General features: G+C 31.1%; 1 protein-coding gene across 2 annotated transcripts in view; it reads right to left on the bottom strand.

The window, feature by feature from the left end:
- Cph (BCL11 transcription factor chronophage) overlaps window positions 1–13,304 on the bottom strand; it is a 33,640-nt gene extending 20,336 nt beyond the window's left edge. The window contains exon 1 of one of the 2 annotated variants that reach the window (XM_075824109.1): window positions 11,993–13,304. In XM_075824109.1, the coding sequence (XP_075680224.1) occupies window positions 11,993–12,044 (52 nt within the window). In that variant the 5' untranslated portion in view covers window positions 12,045–13,304. The remainder of the gene's footprint in view (window positions 1–11,992) is intronic. The other variant, XM_075824125.1, reaches the window with a different exon arrangement.
- Window positions 13,305–13,922: the final 618 nt, after the last annotated feature.

Raw genomic sequence — 13,922 nt, 5'->3', positions numbered from 1 at the left:
TTTTTGTTGCTTGTTTGGTTTTCGACTGAATGATGATCAAGGGATAAAGATTGCTGAAGGAAAATGAAAGAAAAAGAAAACGGGAGAAAAAAACTTTGAGAAAAATTTTCTAACCTTGATGTGTACCCAGGGTCATTCATTCATTTTCCATTCAAACATCCTAAAAAACTTTACAATTCAAAAATTGAATTTGAGAAAACTTGATTGATCATCAGTCATCATCATAGATCCCGTAAATCTTGACCGTGAAATAATAATAATAATAGAGAGATGCTTGGGACAGCAAAACGACCCGACCTTACCGGGAATGAATGAATACCCGTGTTAAACATGAAAGGACGACCTTCAAATTGACATCGGTACATTTTTTGACCGTGTTCTAGGTCATTTTCATGAAGAGAGAGCTAAAAGCGAAGGAAAAAGAAATGAAAATGGCCAAGACCTTGACATAAGTTTGAATGGAAATTTTTGTTGTTTTTTTTAAGATAAGGTTCCCAAGATCAGTTTTATTTTTGACCATGATGATGGTGGGAATCACACACACACAAACAACGATTAGTTGTAATATTGCTGCTGATGCAGCAAACAATAATCGGATCTTAAACCAAAGCAACGAAAAAAAAAATCAATTGTCCACCTAGAAACAGAAAAGTTTCTCACACATTTTTTTGGATCATTATGCAAATAAAATGATATTGCACCTGCTGCACACACCATATATTTTTTTTTTTAAATTGAAAATTGTTTTTTCTTTGGCTAAAACAGGGACCATACTACATCTACTGACTTCAATGGACTCTAATCATCATCATCGTCGATTCAAGAGGCCAAAATATATCAATTGGGGGGGAAATCAATTGATATTGGCTAAATATTGCCTGCTGCTGCTGCTGCTGCTGCTTTGGATAATAAACAAACAAACAAAGTCAAAGTATATGACATCTTGAAAAACCCAAAAAGCAAAAAAAATTATGTCGTTTCTGGTAATGGTGTTTTTTTGCTTATCAATTTTTTTCCTTACAAAATCATACACAAACACCAAAACGAAACGAAAAAAAAGTCAAGAGGCTTTCCATCATAAAAAAATGGAATATGAATGATGATGATGGCTAAATCCTCATCCAAAAAATATCAAACTTTTTTTCAAATACCATTCTGAACTACGGAACTGGAAAAATGTGGCAAAGCTAACAACTATCAACAACAATAATTAATTAATACAACCAAGGCAGAAAAGCTAACAAACGATAACCGTCGATATGGTCGACTATGATGATGATGATGGACAAACATCAAAACGCCTAATCGTCGAAAACTCAAAATAAAACAAGAATAAAGTAGAGAAAAAATATATCAAATGGTCGTCAAGGTGATTTTTTTTTTTTTTTTTTTGATATAAAAATGACATATGAGCAGCAGCTTAAATCATATTTATTTATTTTGTTTTTGATGGTTTCTTTCATTCAAAATGAATCAAACAAACAAACAAACAAACCAAGCAAGCGATCAACAAAACCAAAAACCAGAAAAAATAATAAAATAAATTCAAACACATCTCACCAGTGGCAGCCATAAATTTTTTCTTTTTTTTGGCTGCACAATAAAAAAACATATTTAGAAAGGCCTCAATCAACAAAATTTGGCCATCATCATCATCATCAACCGGACAGGTTAAAATAGAATTAAAGTAACCAGCAACAAACAAACATGATAACGATAACGGATATTAATTGTTTACCCAAATGTCGATCGATCACAATTCTCAATGATAATGTTTGATTAGAAAGTAAAAAGAGAAGAAAAAAAATCCAACCATAGTCCAGATATCCAGATGATGATAGTCGCCTATGGTTATCCAATGTGTGTATCCGATATGTAATAGATTTTTTGTTGTTTCTATATTTATTTAACTTTTTCGATTGGCTTTTTTTGTTTGTTTGTTTCTCTATCTGGCTATGTGTACGAAAGAGACAGGTGTTTTAGCCATTCAATTTTCGCTGTTGTTGTTTGGCTGTTTGGTTGTTTGCAATATTGACACTTTCATTTTCATTATTTTTCAAGTGGCCAGTACAGAGTAAAGAATCAAAAAAATGAAAATGAATGACATTAACATCACCGTCATCATCATGATGGATATATTAAAAAAAACGAAATCGAAAGAATCCATGACAGAATGTCAAACAAACAAACAAACAAAATTGGATACACACACATAGATCATGAAAAAATGTGGATTGCAAATTATCATTACAGATCATGGCCAAACAATGAGATGGCCAAAAAAGTCGTATACAACGCAACAACAAGTGTCACAATGTGATCGGCCACCCTGACAATCAGCTCATCAATTTTTTGCTGATGATGATCATCATTGGAATCCATACAAGTAAATCCAACAAGCCACAAAAAAAACAAGTGTCATTGTTGAATGCCATGTTTTTTTTTTTTTTTGGTCGGTCGGTTTGATTTGGTTAGTTAATTTAGTTATGGATGATCATCGTTTAATAACAACAATAACAACGACCATCAATGATCATCAAAAAGCCATTGCCATTTTGCAATGACATAGACATTATTATCATTATTATTTGGTAGTCAAGTAAAACAAAAAGAATGACATTGTCTGAATGTTTGATATGAGTGTTTGATATTTAATAAAATAAAAATTATATGGACAGAATGGCAATCAATGAAAAAAAATGTCAAATCCAATGGCGAAACACCGAGATTCACATTTTATTATCCTTTTGTTGTTGTTGTTGCTATACATCCAAATGGCTGGGTAACAAAAACAACAACATCATTTTCAATGTCCACACACACACAAAATTTATAATAAAATCAAAAAATCACGTAAAAAGCTATGATGATCATCATCATCAAAATTATGATGATGTTTTTTGTTATGGTTTGCGCGGTATGTTTATCTCTCTCTGTGTGTGATCATTAATTTAATAATAAAAACATAAACATAAAATGGCCGTCGGACGGTTAATTAATTGGAAAATCTATGAACAAAAAAAAATTTTCAATTAATGTTCATTTAGATAAATTAAATGATACAAACAAATGAACAAAACAAAACAAAACAAAACAAAACTGACAATGTAACCATATAATGTAAAAATGTTTAAACATTGTCATTGGTTAAATGGACATACCATGAACATTTTTTTCATTTATTTCAAACAAACATATACAGAAAATGTAAATGTAAATTGTTTCTAATATTTCTGTATGTGTGTGTGTGGACAAAAATTGGAAACAAAATTCCTAATAATAAAATCATAATTCAAATAGGTTCATGGCCAATTGGTTATGATGAATGCAAATGGAAATGGACTTTGACAAAATTAAATCATCAATTGATCAATAACGGAATCCAATAGATCCAATATCCAATTATATTTAAAGAAAGAGAAAAAAATCGGATACCATCATTGATCATTGTATCGTGTCAATGAATAAATTGATCAGCCATTTGTTAAACACACACATTTGTTAGCAAAAAAAAAGAAGAAATTGATACAAATTTTTTCATCGAAATTCAAGATGATACTGTTTAATATAAAACATCATAATAAGGCTAAAATATCTGTGTATAGCAACCATCATCATCATCATAGTCTGAAAATGTAGCTGAACAAAAAAATGAAAAAAAAATTTTGTATAGAATGTTGTTTGATAATGATGAACATCATCAAAATCAAAAAATGTCCTTCGGCCGGTCGGTTTGTTATACATTCATTTCATCTCATCATCATTATCGTTTTGTTTTGTTATTTTGCTGTTTTGTCATTGCAATTGAATGAATCATGAATAAATGAAATACATACACACACACAACTGGACGTTGAATAAATATGCGGCCAAAAAAAAACAAAACAAAAAAAAACTGAAATGTCGAAAAAAAAGAGAGAAAAGAAACCATATACTACACACATCATATTTGATGAGAATTCATCAGATGATGGACATTTTTAAAACACACACAGAAAAATACCCTGTTGCTGCTGCTATTTATTTATTTAGCATCATCACCATAGAGCAAATGAATGATGCTAATTGCCACTAGCCAATGATCAAATGTCCAAAATGAAAATGAATCTTTAAATAAATCTTAAATGGTCATCATCATATGATGATGAAGATGACAATGAACATCATCTCCTTAAATGAATATCAAACAAGCAAAGCAAACGAGCAAACATTCAATTCAATTCAATTTAATTTATTTATTTATTAAATTAAACAACAACAAAAAAAAACTTTAGTCACTTTATATACAACAAAACACACACATATACATGTATGGCAACAGAAAAGAAAATCAAATAAACGAAGAAGAAGAAGAAGCCATTTCCGAAAACATCATCTTCGCATATTCAATGTCATATTTAAAAAAAAGAACGAAATGAAAAATGAAGATCACATTGAAGATGGACACTTTTACATTTCATAAAGAAAAAAATTCAAATCAATTAATTTAACAAACTGAAAAATCTATTTGTAAAAGATTATTTTAGAGGAAAAAACATCGTGTAAACATCCACAGAAACATCAACAGCAATTTTATTAGCCTAGATTTGGATTAAAATCATCATCATATCCGCATCAATTTTTTTTTCTGAAAAAAAAACATCAAAAGTGAATTTAAATCAAGGTAACTAGGACATCATCTACACACACACACACGCTCATCATATATCCAATGATGTTTTCAAACAACAACAACACTGTCCATCAATGGCCATTAACCGTCATCATTCACATCATCATTTCTATTTGTGTGAGATTTTTTGTTTGCGCCTTACTTTGTTTCAATGTAAAACAAACAAAACAAAAAAAATCTAATCAACAAAAATTTCAACCAACAAATGATGTAAGCACATTGATCGACCTTTGGTATGACAAATGATAATTAAATGAATGAATAAAAATCAAATAGATGTTTTGTCGCCATGTTGTTTGACAACAAAAAAAATTGTTAAATTTTAAATTGAAAAAAAAGCAATGAAGAAGACCCAAAAGAGTGAGACAGCCTTCAGTGATCAAATCAACTTGAGAGAAAAATTTCTTTTTCATTGTTTGTTTCACAATTATTTTTGGTCGATAAATAAATAAATATTTCATTTCGAAAAACAACAGAAAAAAACGGGAAAAATTTTCAATGAAAAAAAATTGACCAAGAAATTTGAAAAAACAAAACAAAACTAAGGATTAGATTAGATTAGATTCCTAGGTCACATAAGTAGTTTTGTTTTTTCCTTTCGAAAACAAACAAGGAAATTTTCATTTTGCTAGATTAAAACCAATGAAAAATGAAAAACTAAACCAAATCGATGACCAAATTGTGTGTTCAGCAGTTAAGTATTTCATTTTTAGTGCAGCAATATTTTCTTCCCCCCCCTCAGAATGATAACCACCACCACCACCATAGTTCTCCATAATCAATATTTGGCTGATAAACTCTGATAAAATTCACTTGAATTTACCAGATTTTATATTTAAGCATCTAATCACTACTACTTTAGCTAACTAAAACAAAATGAATTTATCTAAAATGTTTGAGTGTGTTTGTTTGTTAGATTGTCGATGACATTGATCATTGTGTGTTAATCATGATGATATTTTCATTTTCCGTTTCGGTTCATGTTCGATATAAAGCTATGCAAAAAAAAACCATATCGAGATTTTTTTTTCTTAAAAAAAGGGAAAAAGACCAATCAGCTCAGATCATTCTGTATATCATTTGTTTAGCATAAAAAACTTTGTATCATTTTACTATAAACAACACAAGTGAAATTATTTCAGGCTTTTGCCAAGAAACAAACAGAAAAAAGATTTCTCTTCACTGGTGATTAAAAAAAACCTAATCTAATCTTTTGGAGAGAAAAAAAATTTCGACAAAATTTTTGATGCAAAAAAACGACATGGTGGTTATCATCACCAATCGCCCACAAAACATCGAATCAAATCAATTAAAAATATGACCATCATCATCATAATCAATTGATGGATAAACAGGGACCTCTTTTTTTTTTCTTTCATTCACTTACTTACTTACTTACATTGGTCTTCTTCTTCAAAAGATAAAAAATGTTTTTTTGTTCCCGTCATTTTTTTCTAAGGACTTTATCCTCATTGATAATGGATGATGATGTCTATATATGACTAACTGGTAAGTCTGGTAAATAACATCCGAAATATAAAATGAAAAAAATTCAACAACAAAACAAGAAACAAACATGGCCAAACAAAAAAGTTTCTCTGATTGATTTGATTGATCTCTTTTTTTTGTGATTTCGCCACCAATGGATTCTCTTCAACAACTAAAATTTCTCTATGGAAACCCGAAATTGTCATAAAACACTGCAATCATTATCAGCAACAGCAAAAAAACGAGATTAAATTATCAAACAACAGACCGAGGTTATTCATTGATGATCAATGATAATGGCAAACACCATCGTCATGTATACAAGCAAAGACCAAAGGCTAATATCAAGATAGAAAACATCACATATAAGTCTATGTGGCCAATATATGATGGATGAAAAGTAAAAGTATCCAAGAAAAAATAAAGGTATTTTACGGATAAAAATATGGAAAAAAAAATTCAAACGGTCGATCATATTTGAAGAACAACCAAAACAACGACAACGAAAAAAGTTTTTCTGTTTTGTTTGTTTGCCTAATTTGTCGTCATCATTTTGATGTTTGATTTTTCGATGTCGTCAAGAAGAAAACGAAAAAAGATCAATTTGTTTGTTTGTTTGTTTGAATGAATGTAAATGTCTTATTAAATGATGTGATGACCTTGTATAATATTATTTGAATTACGACAACAACAACGAAAAAAATGTGATGAAAATGAAAATAGAAATAGTTTCTTTGCTTGATATGGTCTATGATGGTAAACATACATTTTGTGAGAATATACCATCGCTGGATGGACATCAAGCAGATGGACATTTGGTTTTTCTGGTTTGTGAAGAGGCCATTTCTTTTTTTGACAGTGAAAAGACGTGATGATGTAAGATGTAAGATATCATCATCAAGGGTCCAACGTTTGATGATGACTACACACAACGGTCATTTTGAACATCCGCACACTAAGCATATACATTAAATTAAAACAAAACAAAAAACATCATCTTTTTTCGTTTCTTCGGTCGGTTTCAGCTGGGTGGTCAGCGAAGGCTAGATGTGATTTTTTTTGTTCTTTGAATATTTTTTTCTTCAACTTTTTGGTTTGATCCATTCGTGCTATTGACCATGACCACCATCATCATCTTGATGATGGGCAAAAACAAAAAGTTATTACGTAAACTAAACACGAACTTTGCCTTGGATGAAGGACCTTGTCTAACAACGATCAACATCAAACGATGATGATGACCATCTGATCTCTGGCCATCATCATCTTCAACACTGGTCTGTTGCTTGGGCAAATTTTTCTTTTTCTAACGAAAAAAAAAGGAACCTAGAATACAAAGAAGAAGAAGATGACGAAGACCTTTGACCTTTGTTTTTGACCATTTTTTTTTCTTTTTTTGGTTCTGATATTGGATGTTTGTAAAGCGCATCTGCAATTGGTCACTGAAATTTTTTGTTTTTTTTTCTGGCACAATTTATTGATGAGAAAATGATCGAAACTATCATGGAGATAGATAGGTATCATACACACACACAAGGTGTTTTGTATATCATCATCATCACAAGGCGTGGATGCTAATCTTGCATCAATTTTTTTTCATTCTTGGTACATCTGCTCCAGAGAGAGAAAACCTAGAAAATTGATTACTAGGTCTGTAGGTCTTGCCGTATAACGTTTTATGATGTGGATGGAAATATCAAACATCAAACCTTGAAACAGGAAATACAGAACATGACTTTGAGGTTTGGTTTGTCGTGAGATTTATTTATTGCTTGCATTTGCATTGCCTTGCCTATGATAACGATGATAACCAGAACGAAAAATGAAAAAAAGTTCAATGTCCAAAGTCAAAAAAAAAAATGAAAGCAATCATCCACAATGATGTGGTCATCAAAAAAAAATTCAAATTTCACAATAAAACATCTGGTTCATCGTTTTTATGAAATTCTGGCTAAAAAAATGATGCTACAAAAATCCAATTGTGATAAATGGTGAAAAAAATAAATTCCTGCACGTTAGCCTATGGGCAATGTATATAAAAAATCAAGACAAGATAATAATGAATTTCCAAGCTGCAGCACATTATAATATTATGTTTGGTCATTATTTAGATTATTTAGGTTATTGAGGCACACAGGTGGATTGGACTATGCAAAAAAGAAGTGGACAATTCAAATTTGGCCTTGTAAAAATGACCATCATATGTAATATTTTATGTCTGTTTTTTTTATAATACCTTTTTGGTACTTTTCATACAGCGCAAGAGTTTGTTTTTTTTTGCTCACAGACATTGAACACATACATGATCTATATAATGGGAAATAAACAAACGTATTGAACACCGAAAACAAAAAATTCGAGTCCATCATCAAAAATGATCAAAAAAAAAGAGATTGGTTGGTTGCTGTGCGTATATCTATACTATGGTATGTGTTTATTTGGAACACAACTGTAACATACATTTGGAACATGCACAACAACAACAACAACAAACGGTCATATATAAACTGTCCAATCGATCCAAAACAACAACAACAGTGAAAATGCTCAAATCATTTCGATATATATAGATAGAGAACAAGAGAGAGAGAAAATGATAGCCCTTTTACTGGTTATTTGGCCTGGTTATACTTTTTGAGATATATCTTGCCTATAATGCCAGTACATTTTGCCTATTTAAAATGAATTTGGTAAAAAAAATAAAGTTTTTTCATTTGTCTTAAGTGGATCCACACACAAAAAACCAAAAACCAGAGTCCATTTTGTGCAATTTTTATTATTATTATTATGACAATCATTTTTGAGGGGGATCCATATAATAAAGTATTTAAAAAACCAAAAAAGTTAAAGAAAATGTTTAAACATGAAACAAAAAAAAATCAATTTTTCCAATTGATTTTTGTAAGCTCGTGATCAATCCAATCGATCAATGAGACAAATCAAATCAATGGAAAAATGGGCAAAAAAAAAGCGCGTGTGTTTGAAGGAAATAAACTAACCAACCAATCAAACAAACAAACAACGATCCTTATGATGATGATGATTTGAATGTGATGATAAAGAAGGATTTAAGACCAACAAAACAAAAAACCTCGAATCGAAAAAGAGATAAAATCAAAAAAAAAAAAAAAAAAAGAAACCATCATCATTATCATCAAAAACTTTCTCCATTGGATTTCTTTGCTTGCTTTTTGGTTATTTTCTTTTGAGAATGTGGTTATGATGAGGATGATGATGAATAGAGCAATATGATGCCCTGACTATTGTCATTATTTTTTCCATAACACTGGACTCACATTGATGTCAAACATGAAAATCAAATCAAGAAAAAAACCAAATTCATCGATTATATTGGAATTAGAGAGAGGGACAAGAAACAAAAATTGAAGATTTGAAATCCTCATTATTAATTTTTGGTTTTGTCGGTTTTAGAAAAGCAAACAATCAAATCCAATACAACAGAAAAAGAAAAAATCCAAAGTCCAAAGTATAGGACAATCAGTCAGTCAGCCAAATAAAAGAAAAAAAAAGTTTGGATAGCCGGCACTTAAGAGCATTGATGTAGCTATAGCTAGCAACCAGAAAAAACGAGTGAATCCAAACTAACCAACCCGATCGACCAAACCAATTGAAAAAATGTACCGACGAATCTTCCATTGAAAAAAAGAAAGAAAGAAAGATTGAACAGATGCGTACAATTTCTAAGATGTCTTTCCTTTTGAATGATTATAATCATCATTAATAAGTATTTTTTCATTTTTGGGTGCCCGGTCTTTAGATATTATATTTTCTGCGTGTTAGTGGGCTGCATTAGTGGTGGTCTCTATGTGTGTGTGTGTTCAATGTACCATCTTATCCACCACCACCATTGATGAATATCACATTCATTCAATAATGATAATAAAATAAATAAACAAATTCAATTTGAATTCAATGAGAATCGTTTTTGACATCCGTTTTAGATTTTAAACATCTGAATATTTTGTTTTTTGTTTTTTGTTTGGTTTGAATCAGGTCAAACCAGAAAAAATTTTGTTTTTTTCTGGAAAGGTAAGGTTTGGCTTCATTTTTTTCTACGGAAATTAGAAAATGAGAACACACACACATATCAAAAGACCAAAGATCACGACCATATAACCAAAACCGTAATAATCTTTAATATCATAGACAAGATGGACCTTTGTTAACCTAGTTGCTGTTGTTGCTTCTTTTCTTAATGTTATCTAACCTAACCTGATTATCATCACTGTTTACTTTCAATTTCATTCGTAAAAATGAAGAATTTTTTCTCCCCATACACACACACACAGAAAAACAAAATTCACTTTCAATTCACTATTGTGAGAATCAATCAAAGTTCATAACCATCATCATTTTAACGAGAGAAAAAAAATGATGATAAGCAAAAGCATATGACTTTTGATCGTCACTGGTCACTAACTTTTTTTTTCATTGGTAAGATGTCTGGAAATAAAAAACGAATCTGGTCAAACAAAACACGAAATAAAATAGAGAAACTTAGTTTAGCAACAAGTGCCATATGTGTGTAGTGGTCAGTCAGCCATTCGTTCTCGCTTTCAAGCCACCACCACCATTATCATTATTCACAATGGTCATGGCCATATGGAAGCAAAAAAAAGGACAAAGGTCATGTCCACTGACTGACCTCGATAACCAAAACACACACAACCGACATTGGTCTGCTGCTGTCTGCAGCCTGTCCAGTCTAGTGTAGTGTAGTGTAATGGTCAATCAGGTGCATTCATTCAATGATGATGGTCATCATTGATGACGACCATGGTGGTGGTGGTGGTGGTTACATAAAGAAAGTGATAGTGGCCTTGAAGTTTGGCCCCCTTTTTTTCGCAGCATCGATATTATAATCTTTGGTAAAGAAAAAAAAACAAAATCTGATGGAAAAACAACTGAAACTAGCAAAAAACTTTAACGTAAAGAAAGAAAGAAAGCGAAAAAATTTGACCGTCATAAGGTCAAGGAGATCATGTTGAAAGGACAAACAAATTCATAGATCTTAGATCAACAATGTCACACAGGACATTAAAGTAGGACACAATAATAATATTATATAACGGGCCGGAAAGGATATCAAATTTTTTTTTCGTTTCATTTGGATACCAAAAGTGAGAGAGCAAGGACCAAATGAAGAGCCACCTGGACTGGAATTGTTCCATTGTTCCATATTATTATTACATAACCCGATAGAAAAAGATTAGGTCAGGCAATGTAATGCAACAACTCTTCCTCTATAGACATCCTATCCTATGAAAATCAAGTCCCGGACCAATTGAAAGAAATACCGAGAAAAAGTGAAGTAAAGTTTTGGGCGCGGTTCATATACACCAAACGATAATGTTTTTTGGACATTAACCAGTTACATACACACATAAGTAACCATAGGCCATTTTTTCGTTGCATATGGCCTTCAACAATCGACCCGAATCTAACTGCTGTTTGTAACCCGAAAGTAAACTAGTTAAAATGGAAATATAGAAATTATTTTATTTTTGGTAGAAACGCAACAGTTGGTCACACACACAATGGACCAATCGGATGAAAAGGATTTTCATTTATTTTTCAAACTGTGAAAAACGGGTAAATTTTTTCTAATATAGGGGTGTTATGAAGAAAAAATGTTGTTGCAGAAAATTCAACGAAAAAAACACAACACATTCATATAAATCAAATAATTCCGTTAAACAACAGTAATAAAGACATTCAAACACAGAATATAAGAGAAAAAGGAAGAAACATTCAATGGAAATCAAGAAAATTGTAAAATTCTGTGTGAGAATTTTTTTATTGCAAACTTACGATTGACTAGACGCTTTCTAGGTTGAGGATTTTCTTGTTTACGGCGAGACATTTTTGATGTTATAGAAAAAGATGGTTATTTTTTCCGAAAAATAAAAACAAAAGAAATGTTGTTGAAAATTTCGAAAAAAAGAAAAAACTTTTATAAGATGATCATCATTGTGAAATCATTGTGAAAAACCACCACAAATGACCACTACTGAAACTGAAAGAAAGAAACACTGAAAATAAATTTGGAAAAAAATCGTTGATCATGGTGTGATGTGCTGCTGATGATATTATTATTTGACCGTTTGGTGGTCATCCATTAATGGTCATTTTTAGATGATTTTTGGAAAAAAAAACAAAAACATTCACATTTTTTTCTTCTAATGGTGGTCACTTGAATTGGAAAAAAAAGTTCTGTATTTTCTGGATGACAATGTTTTCATCGGCCAAAAAAAAGAGAAAATCAAAAAATCAAAACGAAGACGACCAAGGCTCAAAATGACGATAAATTTGGAAATCCATTTTTTTTGTTTTGTTTCGTATCAAGTTTTCCACACAAAAATTGATTGATTGAATTTAGATAAGATTTTCAACGATGATAATGATGGTGATAGAAAGCGCGATTGTGTATGGTGTGTGAGGGCTAACTTTTTACAAACAAAAAAAATCTTGTTCGAAATTCTCGAATTTGATTCATAATAGTGATGATTCAATCACGAGGATTTTGCTGTTGTGGACATTTCGACATTTTTTTGTTTTCCAAAATCTGTCGTTGTAATCTTTTGATTACACACCAAACCAAATAACACAAATAGCACACAAACACAGAATGCGGATATTATCAAAGTCCATCAATAAAAAAAAATATCTGGATCAACAACATTGATTATGAAATGCGATGATGCAATCAGGAATTTCTATTTTCATTTTTTTTTTCATTTTTCAACAAAAATTAACAAGAAAACAACCGGGAAAACAGAAAGAGATTGATCCAGAATCAAATTTCGGAAAAATTTTTTCGTTAACCCAAAGAATATATCCCGGGATTATTAATAACCGATTATTATTTAAAAAATTTGTGCCCGTTAATCGATACACTAGAACACTGTGTACAAACACACATACAGAGATAGACGTCTTGACTGTTGAAACATCAAAAGCAAACTAAAAAAATAACAAAAAACAACACTGAAAATAACAGAAACCTGCCATACACACTAAACATTAAACGGGCATCATCATCATCACACAGTGTTAAACATCGATCGGCATTATAATTCGAATGACGACTGTAGTAACCACCGCAAAGAAATGAAAACAAAATAATAATAAAAAATGTTCTCTCCATCCATGCATCAATCGAAGCGGCAACGGCATCGGTAGCGTCGTCGACGATGTATACATATCGATCGTGAATGGATACCATGTCCATGTTTTGGATAGAGAGAAAGAGAGAGAGCGGCGCACATTCTTTTTTTCATTCTTTCAATGATAAAACCCGAGAGAGAGAGGAGAGAGCATACTGTATCTCATTCTGTCTGTCTGTCTCTTTGTTTATCTGTCTGTGTGCTATACACGGAGAGCCAAGAGTTTTATTTTTTTCCCTCGCTAAAATGCATAGCTTCATGATTTGCTTTTTGACCACTACTACTAGCAGCAAAAAAAAAAAAATTATGATCCTCATCATTATCATCAATATCCAACACTATCCACCACCACCATTATTGATACTACTACTACGGTGATTACAGGAAGCATTTTTTTTGAATTTTGAAAAATTTGAATTTTTAAACATCATTTTTTAAAAAAAATTTTTGAATTGACCATCTTTATATTTTGTTGTTGTAAGTGTTTTGGTTATTTTTGTTGTTTGATTTATAATCAAAATGACCCTTGTAAAATAACGAATTTGACCTGTTTGATTTTTTTTTCATTCAATTTC

Source organism: Dermatophagoides pteronyssinus, unplaced genomic scaffold (genome assembly GCF_027571235.1).
Source record: "Dermatophagoides pteronyssinus isolate colony J.1.1.1.1 unplaced genomic scaffold, Derpt_VIB-CSIC_2022.12 sq0001, whole genome shotgun sequence".
Taxonomy (NCBI): domain Eukaryota; kingdom Metazoa; phylum Arthropoda; class Arachnida; order Sarcoptiformes; family Pyroglyphidae; genus Dermatophagoides; species Dermatophagoides pteronyssinus.
The sequence above is the reverse complement of the archived record's forward strand: the minus strand, read 5'-3'. Positions and strand labels throughout refer to the sequence as shown.